The following is a 16,091-nucleotide window of genomic DNA, read 5'->3' as shown; positions in this document are numbered from 1 at the left end:
AATTTAATAGAGGAAACATGATTTACCAGAGGGTTCAAGACCAGAAACAATTTCTTTGAATTTTTAAGTATTTTTAGCGATTTTTTCATAAATGAATACTGTGTTCAAATCATTTCCATTTCTTCTTCTTCCCTCTCTAGCTTTCCCTATGTCCCCTCATCTCAAACTATTAAGCTCTTCTTTAATTTTTACACACACACACACACACACACACACACACACACACACACACTGCACCATTTCATGAGCTCAGGCCTAGATCTGAAAAAAAAAGCAGGAAATGAAATTGTGCACTAGCATTTACTGTTCCCTTCTTTCTGATTGTGGCCACAGCATGACCAGAAGCCATACACTCATACCACATGCCTTTTCCTGCCATGATGGACATTTCCTTGACCTGTAATCCAAAATACACCTTTCTTTTTCTTTCTTTTTTTTTTTTTTGAGACAGGGTTTCTCTGTGTAGCTCTGGTTGTCCTGGAACTCACTCTGTAGACCAGGCTGGCCTCGAACTCAGAAATCCACCTGCCTCTGCCTCCCAGAGTGCTGGGATTACAGGCGTGTGCCACCACTGCCCGGCTGGCCACCTTTCTTTTAAGTTGCTTTTTGTCAGGTTGTCTCTTTTCAACTTGACACAGAAATGCATCACTATTAAGCCTCAACCCTTACTTTCTTTTTCATCCCCAAAGAGAACAGTAAGTAATACAGTCAGTTCTTGTCCATAGTCACAGTTATTCAGGAGCATGAGGCATTAATATCACTTGAGACCAAGAGTTTGACAGAACTACTTAGTGATAGCCTGTATCAGAGCCTATTTTAATAATACCTAGGGCTAAACCTGTGCCCTGAGCAGACTTTGGGCACTGGCTCTGCACTCGGTCCCACAACACCCAGAGAAAGCTTGACTCCTAAAAGCTCTGACACACCCAGAATCTCAGGATCACAGGATCACAGAATCACAGGATCACAAAGACATCTGGACTCTGAGGAGTTCTGACACAGACAGGATCACAGGAGGGATAGGCACTAGTCAGAGACAGCGAGGGCAGATAGCACTAGAGATAACCAAATGGCGAGAGGCAAGTGCAAGAATACAAACAACAGAAACCAAGGATACTTGACATCATCAGAACCAAGTTCTCCCACCACAGCAAGCCCTGGATATCTCAACACACCAGAAAAGCAAAACTCTGATTTAAAATCACACTTTATGATGATGATACAGGACTTTAAGAAAGACATAAATAACTCCCTTAAAGAAATACAGGAAGGACAGGGGAAGAGAAGGGGGCTTGCGGGACTTTCGGGGAGTGGGGGGGCTAGAAAAGGGGAAATCATTTGAAATGTAAATAAATTATATCGAATAATAAAAAAAAATAAAATAAAATTAAAAAAAAAAAAGAAATACAGGAGAAAAAAAAAAGAAATACAGGAGAATACAGGTAAGCAGGTAGAATCCCTTAAAGAAGAAACACAAAATTCCCTTAAAGAATTACAGGAAAACACAATCAAGCAGGTGAAGGTATTGAACAAAACCATTGAGGATTTAAAAATGGAAATAGAATCAATAAAGAAATCACAAAGGGAGACAACCCTGGAGATGAATGAGAAAGTAGGGGTTCAGGCTTAAGAAAGAGATCAGGGATCATAGATGCAAGCATCACCAACAGAATACAGAGATAGAAGAGAGACTCTCAGGTGCAGATGATACCATAGAAAACAGTGACACAATAGTCAAAGAAAATGCAAAATGCATAAAGCTCCTAACACAAAACATCCAGGAAATCCAGGACACAATGAAAAGACCAAACCTAAGAATAATAGGTATAGAAGAGAGTGAAGATTCCCAATTCAAAGGGCCAGTAAACACCATCAACAAAATCATAAAAGAAAGCTTCTCTAGCCTAAAGAAAGAGATGCCCATAAATATACAAGAAACCTTCAGAATGCCAAATAGATTGGACAAGAAAAGAAACTCCTCCCTTTGCATAATAATTGAAACATCAAATGCACAAAACAAAGAAAGAATATTAAACGCAGTAAGGTTAAAAGGGCAAGTAATTTATAAAGGCAGACCTATCAGAATTAGTGTTCCTTATGTTTCTATTTTGTGGAATAGTTTGGAAAGTATTGGTATTAGATCTTTGAAGATCTGATAGTATTCTGCACTAAAACCATCTGGTCCTGGTCTTTTTTTGAAAAAAATGACTGGTTCTATTTCTTTAGGGGTTATGGGATTGTTTATATGGTTTATCTGATCCTGATTTAAATTTTGTACCTGGTATCTGTTTAGAAAAACATCCATTTAGTCTAGATTTTCCAGTTTAGTTGAGTATAGGCTTTTGTAGTAGGATCTGATGATTTTTTTTAAAAAAATTTCTTCAGTTTCTGTAAAAGTCTTAGAAAGATCAGGTATACAAGATCCATACCTAAACATAGTGAAAACAACATACAGCAACCAGTAGCCAACATCAAACTAAATCATGAAGCAATCCCACTAAAATCAGTGACAAGACAAGGCTGTCCTCTCTCTCCCTACCTATTCAGTATTATACTTGAAGACCTAGCCAAAGCAATTAGACAACAAAAAGAGGTCAAAGAAATATAACTTGCAAAGGAAGAAGTCAAAATATCACTATTTGCAGATTATATGATTGTATACTTACATGACCCCAAAAATTCCACCAGGGAACCCCTAAACTTGATAAATAACTTCATCAAAGTGGCTGTATATAAAATTTACTCAAACAAATCAGTAGCCTTCTTCTACTCAAAGGATAAACAGGCTGAGAAAGAAATTAGGGAAATGATGCCCTTCACAATAGTCACAAATAATATAAAATACCTTGGTGTGATTTTGAATAAACAAGTGAAAAATCTGTATGACAAAAACTTCAAGTCTCTAAAGAGAGAAATCAAAGAAGATCTCAGAAGTTGGAAAGATCTCCCATGCTCAAGATTGGCAGAATTAATATAGTAAAAATGGCCATCTTGCTGAAAGCAATCTACAGATTCAATGCAATCCCTATCAAAATTCCAACTCAATTCTTCATAGAACTAGCAAGAGTCATATGCAGATTTATTTGGAATAACAAAAAACCCAGGATAGAGAAAACTATTCTCAACAATAAAAGAACTTCTGGGGGGAATCACCCTCCCTAACCCCAAGCTGTACTACAGAGCAATAGTGATAAAAACTGCATGGTATTGGTACAGAGACAGGCAGGTAGATCAATGGAATAGAATTGAAGTCCCAGAAATGAACCCACACACCTGTGGTCACTTGATCTTTGACAAAGTAGCTAAAACCATCCAGTGGAAAAAGGACAGCATTTTCAACAAATGGTGCTGGTTCAACTGGCGGTCAGCATGTAGAGAGGAATGTACATCAACCCAACCCATTCTTATCTCCCCGAACAAAGGTCAAGTCCAAGTGGGTCAAGGACTGCTACATAAAAAAAAAAAAAACAAAAAACAAAAAAACAGATACACTGATTGTAATAGAAGAGAAAGTGGGGAAGAGCCTCTAACACATGGACACAAGGGAAAATTTCCTGAATAGAACACCAATGACTTATGCTCTAAGATCAAGAATTGACAAATGGGCCAGGCGGTGGTGGCACACGCCTTTAATCCTAGCACTTGGGAGGCAGAGGCAGGCAGATTTCTGAGTTCAAGGCCAGCCTGGCCTACAGAGTGAGTTCCAGGACAGCCAGGGCTACACAGAGAAACCCTGTCTGGAAAAAAGAAAAAAAAAGAATTTACAAATAGGACCTCATAAAATTATAAAGCTTCTGTAAGGCAAATAGGAAAAAGCTGTTTATGGGAAAAGATCTTTAACAACCCTACATCTGATAGAGGACTAATATCCAATATATACAAAGAACTCAAGAAGTTAGCCTCCAGAGAATCAAATAACCCTATTAAAAATGGGGTACAGAGCTAAATGAAGAATTCTCAACTGAGGAATATCAAATGACTAAGAAGCACCTAAAGAAATGTTCAGCATCCTCAGTCATCAGGGAAATTGAAATCAAAACAACCTTTAGATTCCACCCAAGTTAGATTCCATTCCAGTTAGAATGTGTAAGATCAAAGACTCAGGTGACAGCAGATGCTGGTGATAATGGGGATAAAGATGAACATTCATCCATTGATGGTAGGATTGCAAACTGGTACAACCACTGTGGAAAACACTCCATTCCTCAGAAAATTGGACATAGTACTACTACTACCTGAGGATTCAGCTATTCCACTCCTGTGCTTATACCCAAAAGGTGCTCCAACATGTAATAAGGACACATGTTCCACTGTGTTCATAGCAGCCTTATTTATAATAGTCAGAAGCTGGAACGAACCAGATGTCCCTCAACAGAGGAATGGATACAGAAAATGTGGTACTTTTTTTTTTGTTGTTGTTATTTTTTGGATTTGGGTTTTTTTTGAGACAGGGTTTCTCTGTATAGTCCTGGCTGTCCTGGAACTCACTCTGTAGACCAGGCTGGCCTCGAACTCAGAAATCCACCTGCCTCTGCCTTCCAGAGTGCTGGGATTACAGGCGTGCGCCACCACTGCCCGGCAATGTGGTACATTTACACAATGGAAAACTACTCACCTATTAAAAACAACGAATTCATGAAATTCTTAGGCAAATGGATGGAACTAGAAAAGATCATCTTGAGTGAGGTAACCCAATCACAAACGAACACACATGGTATGTATTAACTGATAAGTGTATATTAGTTCAAAAACTCAGAATACCAAGACAAGGGTTGGCAACTGGGTAGAGAAAATTCAAAGGAAATAGACTTTCCCTTGTACATCCTTTAGCAGGTTCATCTCGGAACTAAGTGAATGTATTATTAATTTAGAACTCATTTCCTCTGTTGGGCCACTGTTTTTGTCCACACCCGAGGGGTGAGGACCCTATCTCCAGAACTAGAAATGAATTACTTTTTTTTGAGTTGTTGGCTAATGCCACAGACTCCCCTCAAACATAATAGGCTACTGCCAATTCTTACCCTCCATAAACTGATAGTGACCCTATTGCTGAAGACACCACTTAGTTGAATCATAGAACATTGAGAAAGCCAGTAGGCACAAACCTAGAAGCTTCAGCTCCATTGGCTAGCTTTCATGGTGCTGGAAAGAGTTATGCACCAAAATTAAAATAATCACCCATCCCTCACCCAGATGTGAGCCCTATGAGCTACAGTCAACCTACTTGACAAATGCTCACGGGTGCAAGAGTGTCCCAGACATTACAGGAGTAGCCAACCATTTTCTCATTGGAGTTAAGGCCTGCTGCATGAAACAGAACCTGTATTTGGCATTGTTAATGTGGCAAAGAGGCTAGGAACCAGACCTCCCAGAGCTCCCAAGGACTAAATCAACAACCAAAGAGTATGTGTGGAGGGGCCCATGGCTTCAGCTGCACATGTAGTTAGAGGATGGCCTTGTGCATCACTGGGAGGAGAGACCCTTGGTTCTATGAAGGCTGATGCCCCAGTGTAGGGGAATGCTAGGTCGGGAAGGCAGGAGTGGGTGGGTGAGCACCCTCATAGAAGCAGGTGGAGGGGGCTTGGGATAGGGGTTTTCTGGAAGGGAAACCAGGAAAGAAGATAACATTTGAAATGCAAATTAAATATCCAGTAAAGGAGAAGAAAAAATATCTAGGTGGGTATTTTTGCATTAATTAGCTACGTTTTGTGTACTGTAATTCTTTCTAGGCATTGCATTTTAAAAATAATTGGATTTGTGCAGAGGATATACCATGTGAAATTATTTGGAGACTTTAATGATGTCTGTGTTGAAAAAAATACTGACAGGAATGACAGCATTTCTCTGAATGTTTTTAGGACTTAGTACTAAAATATTAAAGAGCAATCAAACTCCACAGAACACAATGAAGACAGATGGGTTAAACCTACAGGAAGAAAAATTTCAGATCAATATAAGGAGTAACCATTTATTAGATAGTAATCCTATAAATCTGACAGCTTTGTTCAAAGATATCTAATTCTGTTGTCACTAGGAGACTGTAAGCAAAGGTGTGAACATAATAATGTATTCTAGAAAGGCTTCCCTCATTAGATAGGAAGTTAGATCTCTGTGACTCACAGCTTTCTTAATGCTGTGTCTTAGTCGGGGTTTATATTCCTGCACAAACATCATGACCAAGAAGCAAGTTGGGGAGGAAAGGATTTATTTAGCTTACACTTCCACATTACTGTTCATCACTAAAGGAAGTCAGGATGGTAACTCACACAGGCAGGAACTTGGAGGCTGAAACTGATGCAGAGGCCATGGAGGGGTGCTGCTTACTGGATTGCTTCTTCTGGCTTGCTCAGCTTGCTTTCTTAATAGAACCCAGGACTACCAGCCCAGGGATGGCACCACCCACAAGGGGCCTTCCTACCCTTGATCGCTAATTGAGAAAATGTCTCACAACTGGATCTCATGGATGTATTTCCTCAAGGGAAGCTCCTTTCTCTGTGATAACTTCAGCTTGTGTCAAATTGACACACAAAACCAGCCAGTATAACTGACCCCTTGTCAACTTGACACACAAATGCATCTCTATTAAGCTTCAAATCTTACTTTCTTATTCATCCCCAAGGTTTAAATAACTTTAAAACTCCCACAGTCTTTACAAATTCTTACATATTAAAATTTCAATCCCTTTAAAATGTCCACTCTCCTTTGAAATTCAAAGTCTTTTTACAATTCAAAGTCTCTTCACTGTGAGCTCCACTAAAATACTTTCCTACTTCAAGAGGGAAGAATATCAGGGCAAAGTCACAATTAAAAGCAAAATCAAACCAATCGCCCAATGTCTGCCCAATCTACTCAAGATCTTCTGGGCTCCTCCAAGGGCTTGGGTCACTTGTCCAGCCCTGCCCTTTGTAGCACACACCTTGACTTCTAGGCTCTAGCTGCCTGTGCTCCACTGCTACTCCTGGTCTTGGTGGTCATTTCATGGTACTGGCATCTCCAAAACACTTCATCTTCTGTTGTAACTGGACTGCACTTTCACCAATAGCCTCTCATAGGCTCTTTTCATGGTGCTAAGCCTCAACTTCTCTGCATGACCCCTTCAGTCCTGGGCCTTCAATTGCCAATGATGCAGCACCTTCACCAATAGTCTCTCCTGGCCTCTCACAGTGCCAAGCATCATCTAATATCCCTTCATGTTTCAAAATCAGTACCACTTTGGTGACTCTTATACATTACCAAGTGTGGCTGCTAACAGGAGGTATAATTGTGGGTTACTCTGGAACACAGCTTTTCTGTGTTCTCAGGAAACACTGCCCAAAGATTTTACCTTAGCTTCAGCTAACAAGCATCAATCATCCCAGTAATGCAAATAATTGGCTTTAGTAGTTCTCTATCAGCTTTAATCACAGCTGATTTTTAGTCCCAGCCAACCAAAACTACAGAATCTTCACAATCAAAACAGCAGAACAGCAAAGGCCCTGATAAGAGTCTCTAATCTTCCCTCTGAAATTGCATGAGCCAGGCCTCCATCTTCTGCACAGTTCTCAACATTATCTTCTAAGTTCCTATAGAATGTCCCACAGAGCTCTTAACATCCCAATGGCTCTTCTAGTTTAAAGTTCTAATGACTTCCACAGTTCTCCCCCAAAAGTGGTCAGGCTGTCATAGGAATACATCACTCCCAGTACCAGTTTGTCTTAGTTAGGGTTTGTATTCATGCACAGAACATCATGACCAAGAAACAAGTTGGGGAGGAAAGGGTTTATTCAGATTAAACTTCCACATTGCTGTCCATAACCAAAGGAAGTCAGGACTGGAACTCAAGCACGTCAGGAAGCAGGAACTGATGCAGAGGCCATGGAAGGATGTTTCTTACTGGCTTGCTTTTCCTGGCTTGCTCAGTTTGCTTTCTTATAGAACCCAGGACTACCAGCCCAGGGATGGCACCACCCACAATGGGCCCTCCTACCCTTGATCACTAATTGAGTAAATGTCTTATAACTGGATCACATGGAGGCATTTTCTCAAGGGAGGCTCTTTTCTCTGTGATAATTCCATCTCGTGTCAAGTTGACACACAAAACTAGCCAGTATATGCTAATATTCTAGAAATATTTGTAATATTTCTTCAATGTTCTAGATGCTGATTTTAAAATGACAATATTAGCAAGCTGAAAAATTTAGTAATGGCTACGATCAATCATAAGAACTATATAATTATTAACTATGTGACTTGTGATAACATCTTTAAGAAATTGTAGCACTGGGAATTGAACCTGGCATCTTGGGGATGGTAGGCAATAATCTCCAAGCTTCCTCTTTTAATTTTTGAGGCAAGGACTCACTATTGTAGCCCTGGCTCTTTTGAAACTCACTCTGTAGATCAGGCTGACCTGGAACTCACAGAGATCCACTTGCCTCTGCCTCCCAAGCGCTAAGATTAAATATGTGCACCACACTCAATTTCCAAATCACTTTTTTATTCTGATATATGCTCAAATCTCAGAAATACTTTGAGCTTCTTATTTTTTATTTTTAAAAGATAGGGTCTCTATGTAACCCCAGCTGTCTTGGAACTCAGTATGTAGATCAGACTGGCTTTGAACTCAGAGGTTTACCTGCCTCTACCTGCCAATTGCATGTGCCACCACACCCAACCATATGTTGAACTCCTGAGTAGTGCTGGGACTTTTAAAAGTTGTGGAGACTTTTGAAATTTAGGGTTTTGAGATGGGCATGAACCTCTGAGGGCCAGGTATGGAATATTAGCATTTTAAAGTGATGTGTTTTGTTGTCAGATTGGCAAGGCATAGACTTTTTTGTTTATTTTTTATTTATCTTTGTTTTTATTGATTTACTTTCCATTTTGACCACAGTCTCTGCCCTTTTAGTCCAATGGCTGGGCTGAAGTCTTATCAGTAAGTTTTCCCATCCAGGCTTGCTAATGTGAAAAGTATAGTCACAGCCTACAAACTGGTCCTACCAACTGCACCAGAGGACTATTTGATTGAATGCCACCTCATACCGAGATCTTTTTATTTTATTTTATTTATATTGTTATTTGCTTTATTTACATTTCAAATGGTGTCCCCTTTCCTCGTTACCCCTACGAAAACCCCCTATCCCATCCCCCCCACCCCTGCTTACCACCCCCCCCATACACTTTTCTGACCTGGCATTCCCCTACACTGAGGTGTTGAGCCTTCATAGGACCAATGGCCTCTTCTCTCATTGAAATGGCCATCCTCTGCTACATATGTAGCTGGAGCCATCGGTCCTTTTGGTTGGTGGTTGCTTGTGAGAGTGTGGGTATGGAAAATACCCAAGTCATCTGCATTTATTTTACATGTTTCTGGTACTCTCAGTATTGAAAATAGTCAGAGCAAAGTAATCCACACTTGTATGGCATGGTGTATTGTACTGAGTCATGCCTGTTTTTGTTCTAGCAACCCCAGCCCTTTTATACCCACACAAAACTAGTTATTTATCTCTTTCTGGAGGGCAGACTGTTACAGGCATGAGTCATAGTCCAGAGGTCACACATATATTTTAGATTTCTAGGTTCTTGTGTTTCCAAACAAAAAAAATAGACAAAATATTAGATAGCTGTAGAAATAGAGACCACTTGTTGAGAGAACACCTCTGAAATTGGAAGTGAGCCAGAGAGCTGGAAAAGTTAGAAGCATGAAGGCCCTGGGTGACAAGAATATAAATTGTTCATATAGCACCTGCCTTTTCTCCATTTGAGTTTTCTTGTGTTTATGCTGTTCCATACAGATAAGAGTCCAGAATGGGGAGGGGTTTCTAGTCTTTAGATCAACTGGCTTCTTTTATATACAAGTCTCAATGCCTTTTGCTCCCTGACCTACTCTGGTGCTAATATAATTTCCAAATGGTATCTGCCTTTGGGTTCCTTCTTTTAGGTAGCCTATACTTCTATCCAGGTAGATCTGAGCACTCCTCAACTCAAGTCTTCATCTGTGTTACAACTTGTTTTCTGGGTCCACACTACTTCTCTAGGTGGTTACTTGCTTACCCAGTGGAGAACAGAACATATTTGGAGGTAGGAGATATAGAAATATAGGGGATTCTGTTTTTCTTGTAGAGAGATTTGACTATGAGCTGTCTCTCTTTTTGTAATTTTATTTATTTATTTTTTCTTTTTTATTTGATATATTCTTTATTTGCATTATTTATATTTTTATCTATCTATCTATCTATCTATCTATCTATCTATCTATCTATCTATCTATTCATTTTTGTTTAAATGCACCTTTTCCCACTGAGGCCAGATGGGCAGACTTTTGCTTTTTATGTGCCAGGGACCTTGGTCCAGCTCGTGCTCTTCTGGTTGGTGGCTCAGTCTCTGGGGTTGGGTTAGTTGAGACTGTTGGTCTTCCTATGGGGTTGCTCTTTCTTTCAGCTTCTTCAATCCTTCCTCTAATTCAACCATAGGAGTCCTTGACTTTAGTCCATTGGTTGGTATAAGTATCTGCATCTGTCTCAGTCAGCTGCTGGTAGGGCCTCTTAGAGGACAGCCATGCCTGGTTCCCATCTGTAAGCACATCATAGCATCAGTAATAGTGTCAGGCCTTGTTGCCCATCCCCCATGAGATGGATCCCAAGTTGGGGACATCTGGGTTGTTCCCAGCTTTTGGCTATTACAAATAAGGCTGTTATGAACATGGTGGGGCAAGTGTCCTTGTGGTATGGTGGGGCATCTTTTGGGTATATGCCCAGGAATTGTATAGCAGGGTCTTCAGATAGAACTATTTCCAATTTTCTGAGTAACCACCAGATTGATTTCCAGAGTGTTTGTACCAGCTTGCACTCCCACCAACAATGGAGGAGTGTTCTTTCTCCACATCCTCGCCAACACCTGCTGTCATTTGAGTTTTTGATCTTAGCCATTCTGATTGGTGTAAGATGGAATGTCAGGGTAGTTTTGATTTGCTTTCCCTGATCACTAAGGACTTTGAACATTTCTTTAAGTGCTTCTCAGCCATTCTTGATTCTTCTGTTGTGAATTCTCTGTTTAGCTCTGTACCCCATTTTTAAAATTGGGTTATTTGGTGTTTTGGAGGTTACCTTCTTGAGTTCTTTATATATTTTGGATATTAGCCCTCTATTGGATGTAGGGCTAGTGAAGATGTTTTTCCCAATCTGTAGGTTGCAAAACACACATTGACCCACATTCAATAATAATGGGAGACTTTAATACCTCACCCTCAACAATGGACAGGCCATTGAAACAGAAAATAAATAGGAACACAGTGAAACTAACAGAAGTTGTGAACCAAATCATTTAACATATATTTCCAGAACATTTCATGCTAAAACAAAGGAATATACCTTCTTCTCAACACTTCATAGAACCTTCTCCAAAATCGACCATATAATCAGACAAAATAAGCCTCAACAGATCCAAGAAGATTGAAATAATACCCTGCATTCTATCAGATCACCATGGACTAAGGCTACACTTTAATAACAATAAATACAGCAGAAAACCTGCATAACAACAAATACAACAGAATACCCATGTACTCTTGGAAACTAATCAGCTCTCTGCTCAATGACAACTTGGTCAGGGAAGAAATAAATAAGAGACTTCTCTTAAATGATTTCCCTCCTGCAGCATCAGTGAGCTAGAAAATACAAGCATCCCCTTGTCATTCTGCCAGCTGCCTGATTACAGATCATTTATCTTGAGCTGTAATTTTGCAGGTTGCCAGATTGTGTGCCTGTGGAGCTCATCAAGGCTTTCCCCCATTTTTTCTTTGTTAAAGAGCCCACTTCCTTGCTGTATTGTCAAGTGCTTTATGTTTTTATTTCAGATATAAAATTTAATTTTCCAGCTACGATCTCATCTATAATTGTTGTCTTCTGTTCATACGCTCATCTCTCCTATAGCCACACACGTTTTACCCACATACATCAAATGCTTTGCTTCAGATTTGTGGAGATGCAAATTATCTTTAACTCACTATCTTCCCTTTTGATTAAAAATTTATTATTATTATTATTATTATTATTATTATGTGTGTGTGTGTGTGTGTGTGTGTGTGTGTGTGTGTGTGTATGCAACTGTGCATGTGCAGAGAGGTCAGAGAACAACTTTTGGGAATCAGTTTTCTACTTCCACCATGGGTTCTGGGATTAAATTCAGGTTCTTAGGCTTGCAAGGTAAGTTGTTTCTCCACTGAGCCATCTCATCAGCCTTCCTTTGATTGTTTCATATGTTTTATGTTATTGTATATTTGTATATGTCTATAACATAGCAAATATTTTTACTGGATATTTTATTTATTTACATTTCAAATTTTATCCCCTTTCCTGAGTCCCCCCAAGAAACCCCCTATCCCCTCCCCCTCCTCCTGCTTCTATGAGGGTGTGCCCCTACTCCCTCCCTCCTTCCCTTCCTCCCTCCCTCCTCCCTTCCCTCACATTCCCCTACACTGAGGTATCAAGCCTTCTCAGGACCAAGGGCCTCTTCTCCCATTGATGTCCGACAAGGCCATCCTCTGCTACATATATGGCTGGAACCATGGGTCCCTCCATGTATACTCCTTGGTTGGTGGTTTAGTCCCTGGGAGCTCTGGTTGGCTGATACTGTTGTTCTTCCTATGGGGTTGCAAACCCTTTCAGCTCCCTCAGTTCTCTCTCTAGCTCCTCCATCGGGACCCCCATGCTTAGTGCAATGGTTGGCTGTGAGCATCTGCCTCTGTATTTGTCAGACTCTAGCAGAACCTCTCAAGAGACAGCCATATCAGGCTCCTGTCAGCAAGCACTTCTTGGCATCAAAAATAGTGTCTTGGTTTGGTGACTGTATATGGGATGCCTTTTCTTCCATCTCTGCTCTACACTTTGTCTCCATATTTCCTTCTGTGAGTATTTTGTTCCCCTTTCTAAGAAGGACCGAAGCACCCCCACTTTGGCCTTTCTTCTTCTTGAGCTTCATGTGGTCTGTGAATTTTATCTTGGGAATTCTGAACTTTTGGGCTAATAGTTTTAAATTACCGTTTAAATTTTTTTATGAAAGCACATATTAGTTAAAGATTGATTCAAAATGTAAATGTACATGTACTACTATAGCTTTAATTTCTGTAGCGTAAAATCTGTGTAATGATAAAGATTCATAGTTTATTAGAGCATTATTCTCATATTGTTTTATCTTATAAGAATAGAAAGCAACATCTAATTATGAAGAATTTCTCTTTAACCATACAATTTCCTTGTATTCATTGAATCATTACAGTAGAGATGGGAATATAATTTTTAATTTCCACATGTAAGGTTTGATTTATTGATATTCTTCTCTTAATTTATTTTCATTTTAAAACATTCTTGTATTAAAACCCCTAGCAAGAGTATCCATTCAGAAAGATGTCAAGGTTTATACATGTCAGGTGGATGGAGAAGAAAACTAGAGTGAACTGGGCATTTTACATCTTTTTAGTGCTGGAAATGGAACCTATATATTATCTTGTTCTCCAGCACTGAGTTAAATCCTCCCAAATCAAAGCAAAAAAAAATACTCAATTTACATAAAGAGAAGAAAACAGCAAATGTAGGAATTTTCTCCCTTAGAAAGTAATTTATAACATTGTTTTGTTGGAGAAAAAAGCCCTATGTAGTGACTCACATGTATAATCCCAGCATTTGGGGAGGCTCATGCAGGAGGAACAGTGTGAATTGGAGGCCTGTCTGGGCTACATAGTAAGTTCCATGTGTGTGTGTGTGTGTGTGCATGTGTATGTATGTGTGTTGTGTGTTCACACACGCGCGCGCGCGTGCATGTGTATGTATGTGTGTTGTGTGTTCACACACGCGCGCACGCGTGCATGTGTATGTATGTGTGTTGTGTGTTCACACACACGCGCGCGCACACACACACTCTCACAAGTAAATAGATAAAGTAAATAAGACTGTAAGACAATTATCTTGTCGTTTCTTTTTTTTGGGGGGGGGGAGGAAAGGGTTTATTCAGCTTACAGTTCTACATTGCTGTTCATCACTAAAGGAAGTCAGGACTGGAACTCAAGCAGGTCAGGAAGTAGGAGCTGATGGAGGGGCCATGGAGGGATGTTTCTCACTGGCTTGCTTCCCCTGGCTTGCTCAGCTTGCTTTATTATAGAACCCAAGAGCACCAGCCCAGGGATGGTGCCACCCACAAGGGGCCCTCCCCCTTGATCACTAATTGAGAAAATGCCCCACAGCTGGATCTCATGGAGGTACTTCCCCAACTGAAGCTCCCTTCCTGTGATAACTCCAGCCTGTGTCAAGATGACACAGAAAACCAGCCAGTCCACTCAGCTTATGGCTGCCCCAGACGTCTATCTAGTTCTATCCTGCTGACTGCATGCTCTGCTCTTTGTTGCCTCAGAGGGAAGGCGTGTCACCTGGCCTTGTTTTTCCTGGGGTGGTCCCAGCTGACCCACACTGAAGTCATTTTACTCTCTTACTCTTTTTGACCTTTCCACTGTGAAATTTAGTTTTCTTTTTTTTTTTTTTGTTTTTGTTTTTTGTTTTTATTTTTTTTGATATAATTTATTTACATTTCAAATGATTTCCCCTTTTCTTGCCCCCCCCCACTCCCCGATAGTCCCGAAAGCCCCCTTCTCTTCCCCTGTCCTCCCTCCCACCCCTTCCCACTTCCCCGTTCTGGTTTTGCCGAATACTGTTTCACTGAGTCTTTCCAGAACCAGGGGCCACTCCTCCTTTCTTCTTGTATCTCATTTGATGTGTGGATTATGTTTTGGGTATTCCAGTTTTCTAGGTTAATAACCACTTATTAGTGAGTGCATACCATGATTCACCTTTTGAGTCTGGGTTACCTCACTTAGTATGATGTTCTCTAGCTCCATCCATTTGCCTAAGAATTTCATGAATTCATTGTTTCTAATGGCTGAATAGTACTCCATTGTGTAGATATACCACATTTTTTGCATCCACTCTTCTGTTGAGGGATACCTGGGTTCTTTCCAGCATCTGGCAATTATAAATAGGGCTGCTATGAACATAGTAGAGCATGTATCTTTATTACATGGTGGGGAATCCTCTGGATATATGCCCAGGAGTGGTATAGCAGGATCTTCTTGTCATTTCATTTTAACCAATTTTTGACACTCTCTTTTTTAGTCTGTTGCTCAAGAGGATTTCAAGAAAGCATCTATGTGCATCTTACGTTGTAAAGATATGCTGATGAGGCTCCCTGAATTGGTGAGTGAAATTTCTGCACTTATTTCCCCAAGAGTTTCAGAATACGCAGTATTAAGTCCATGAAGAATCATCACCTCTGTGTGGAGACTTTTGGAGAGTCTATTTGAGATCAGTTCTACTCTTTAACTGGTCCATAAAATAACTGACTTCCCTTGTTCTTTATCAGAAAGGGCATTCAAAAGGTGAAGCTGGTTAATTCTTAAGTTTTTTTTGTTCATCCCTTTATTGCCATATGATTTTGGTAATATTTCATGCTGTATAATCACAGAAGAAAAATGAGTTTATTTCCCTGCTGACCAGGTTGAATGCAGTTAATGTCACTGTCCTAGTATTTTTATGTACTGGGATTTGGAGGTATGTGAGATTCAATAGGATAAATTCTGCTTTCTTGACTGGGTCGCATCAGAACTTCTTTTTTTTAAAATTTTTTTTATATAAATTTTTTTATTCGATATAATTTTTTATTTGCATTTCAAATGATTTCCCCTTTTCTAGCCCCCCACTCTTCGAAAGTCCCATAAGCCCCTTTCTCTTCCCCTGTCCTCCCACCCACCCCTTCCCACTTCCCCGTTCTGGTTTTGCCGAATACTGCTTCACTGAGTCTTTCCAGAACAAGGGGCCACTCCTCCTTTCTTCTTGTACCTCATTTGATGTGTGGGTTATGTTTTGGGTATTTCAGTTTTCTAGGTTAATATCCACTTATTAGTGAGTGCATACCATGATTCACCTTTTGAGTCTGGGTTACCTCACTTAGTCAGTTCTCCAGCTCCATCCATTGGCCTAAGAATTTCATGAATTCATTGTTTCTAATGGCTGAATAGTACTCCATTGTGTAGATATACCACATTTTTTGCATCCACTCTTCTGTTGAGG

General features: G+C 40.1%; 1 protein-coding gene across 1 annotated transcript in view; it reads left to right on the top strand.

Moving 5' to 3' along the window:
* The window catches only part of Tex11 (testis expressed 11), a 246,191-nt gene that overhangs the window by 24,686 nt on the left and 205,414 nt on the right, over positions 1–16,091 (top strand). Inside the window, exon 7 of the mRNA XM_052170254.1 lies at positions 15,138–15,218. Coding sequence (XP_052026214.1) covers positions 15,138–15,218 — 81 coding nt within the window. The remainder of the gene's footprint in view (positions 1–15,137; positions 15,219–16,091) is intronic.

Source organism: Apodemus sylvaticus, chromosome X (genome assembly GCF_947179515.1).
Source record: "Apodemus sylvaticus chromosome X, mApoSyl1.1, whole genome shotgun sequence".
Taxonomy (NCBI): Eukaryota; Metazoa; Chordata; class Mammalia; order Rodentia; family Muridae; genus Apodemus; species Apodemus sylvaticus.
Note: the sequence above shows the minus strand (reverse complement) of the source record. Positions and strands in the feature narration are given on the sequence as shown.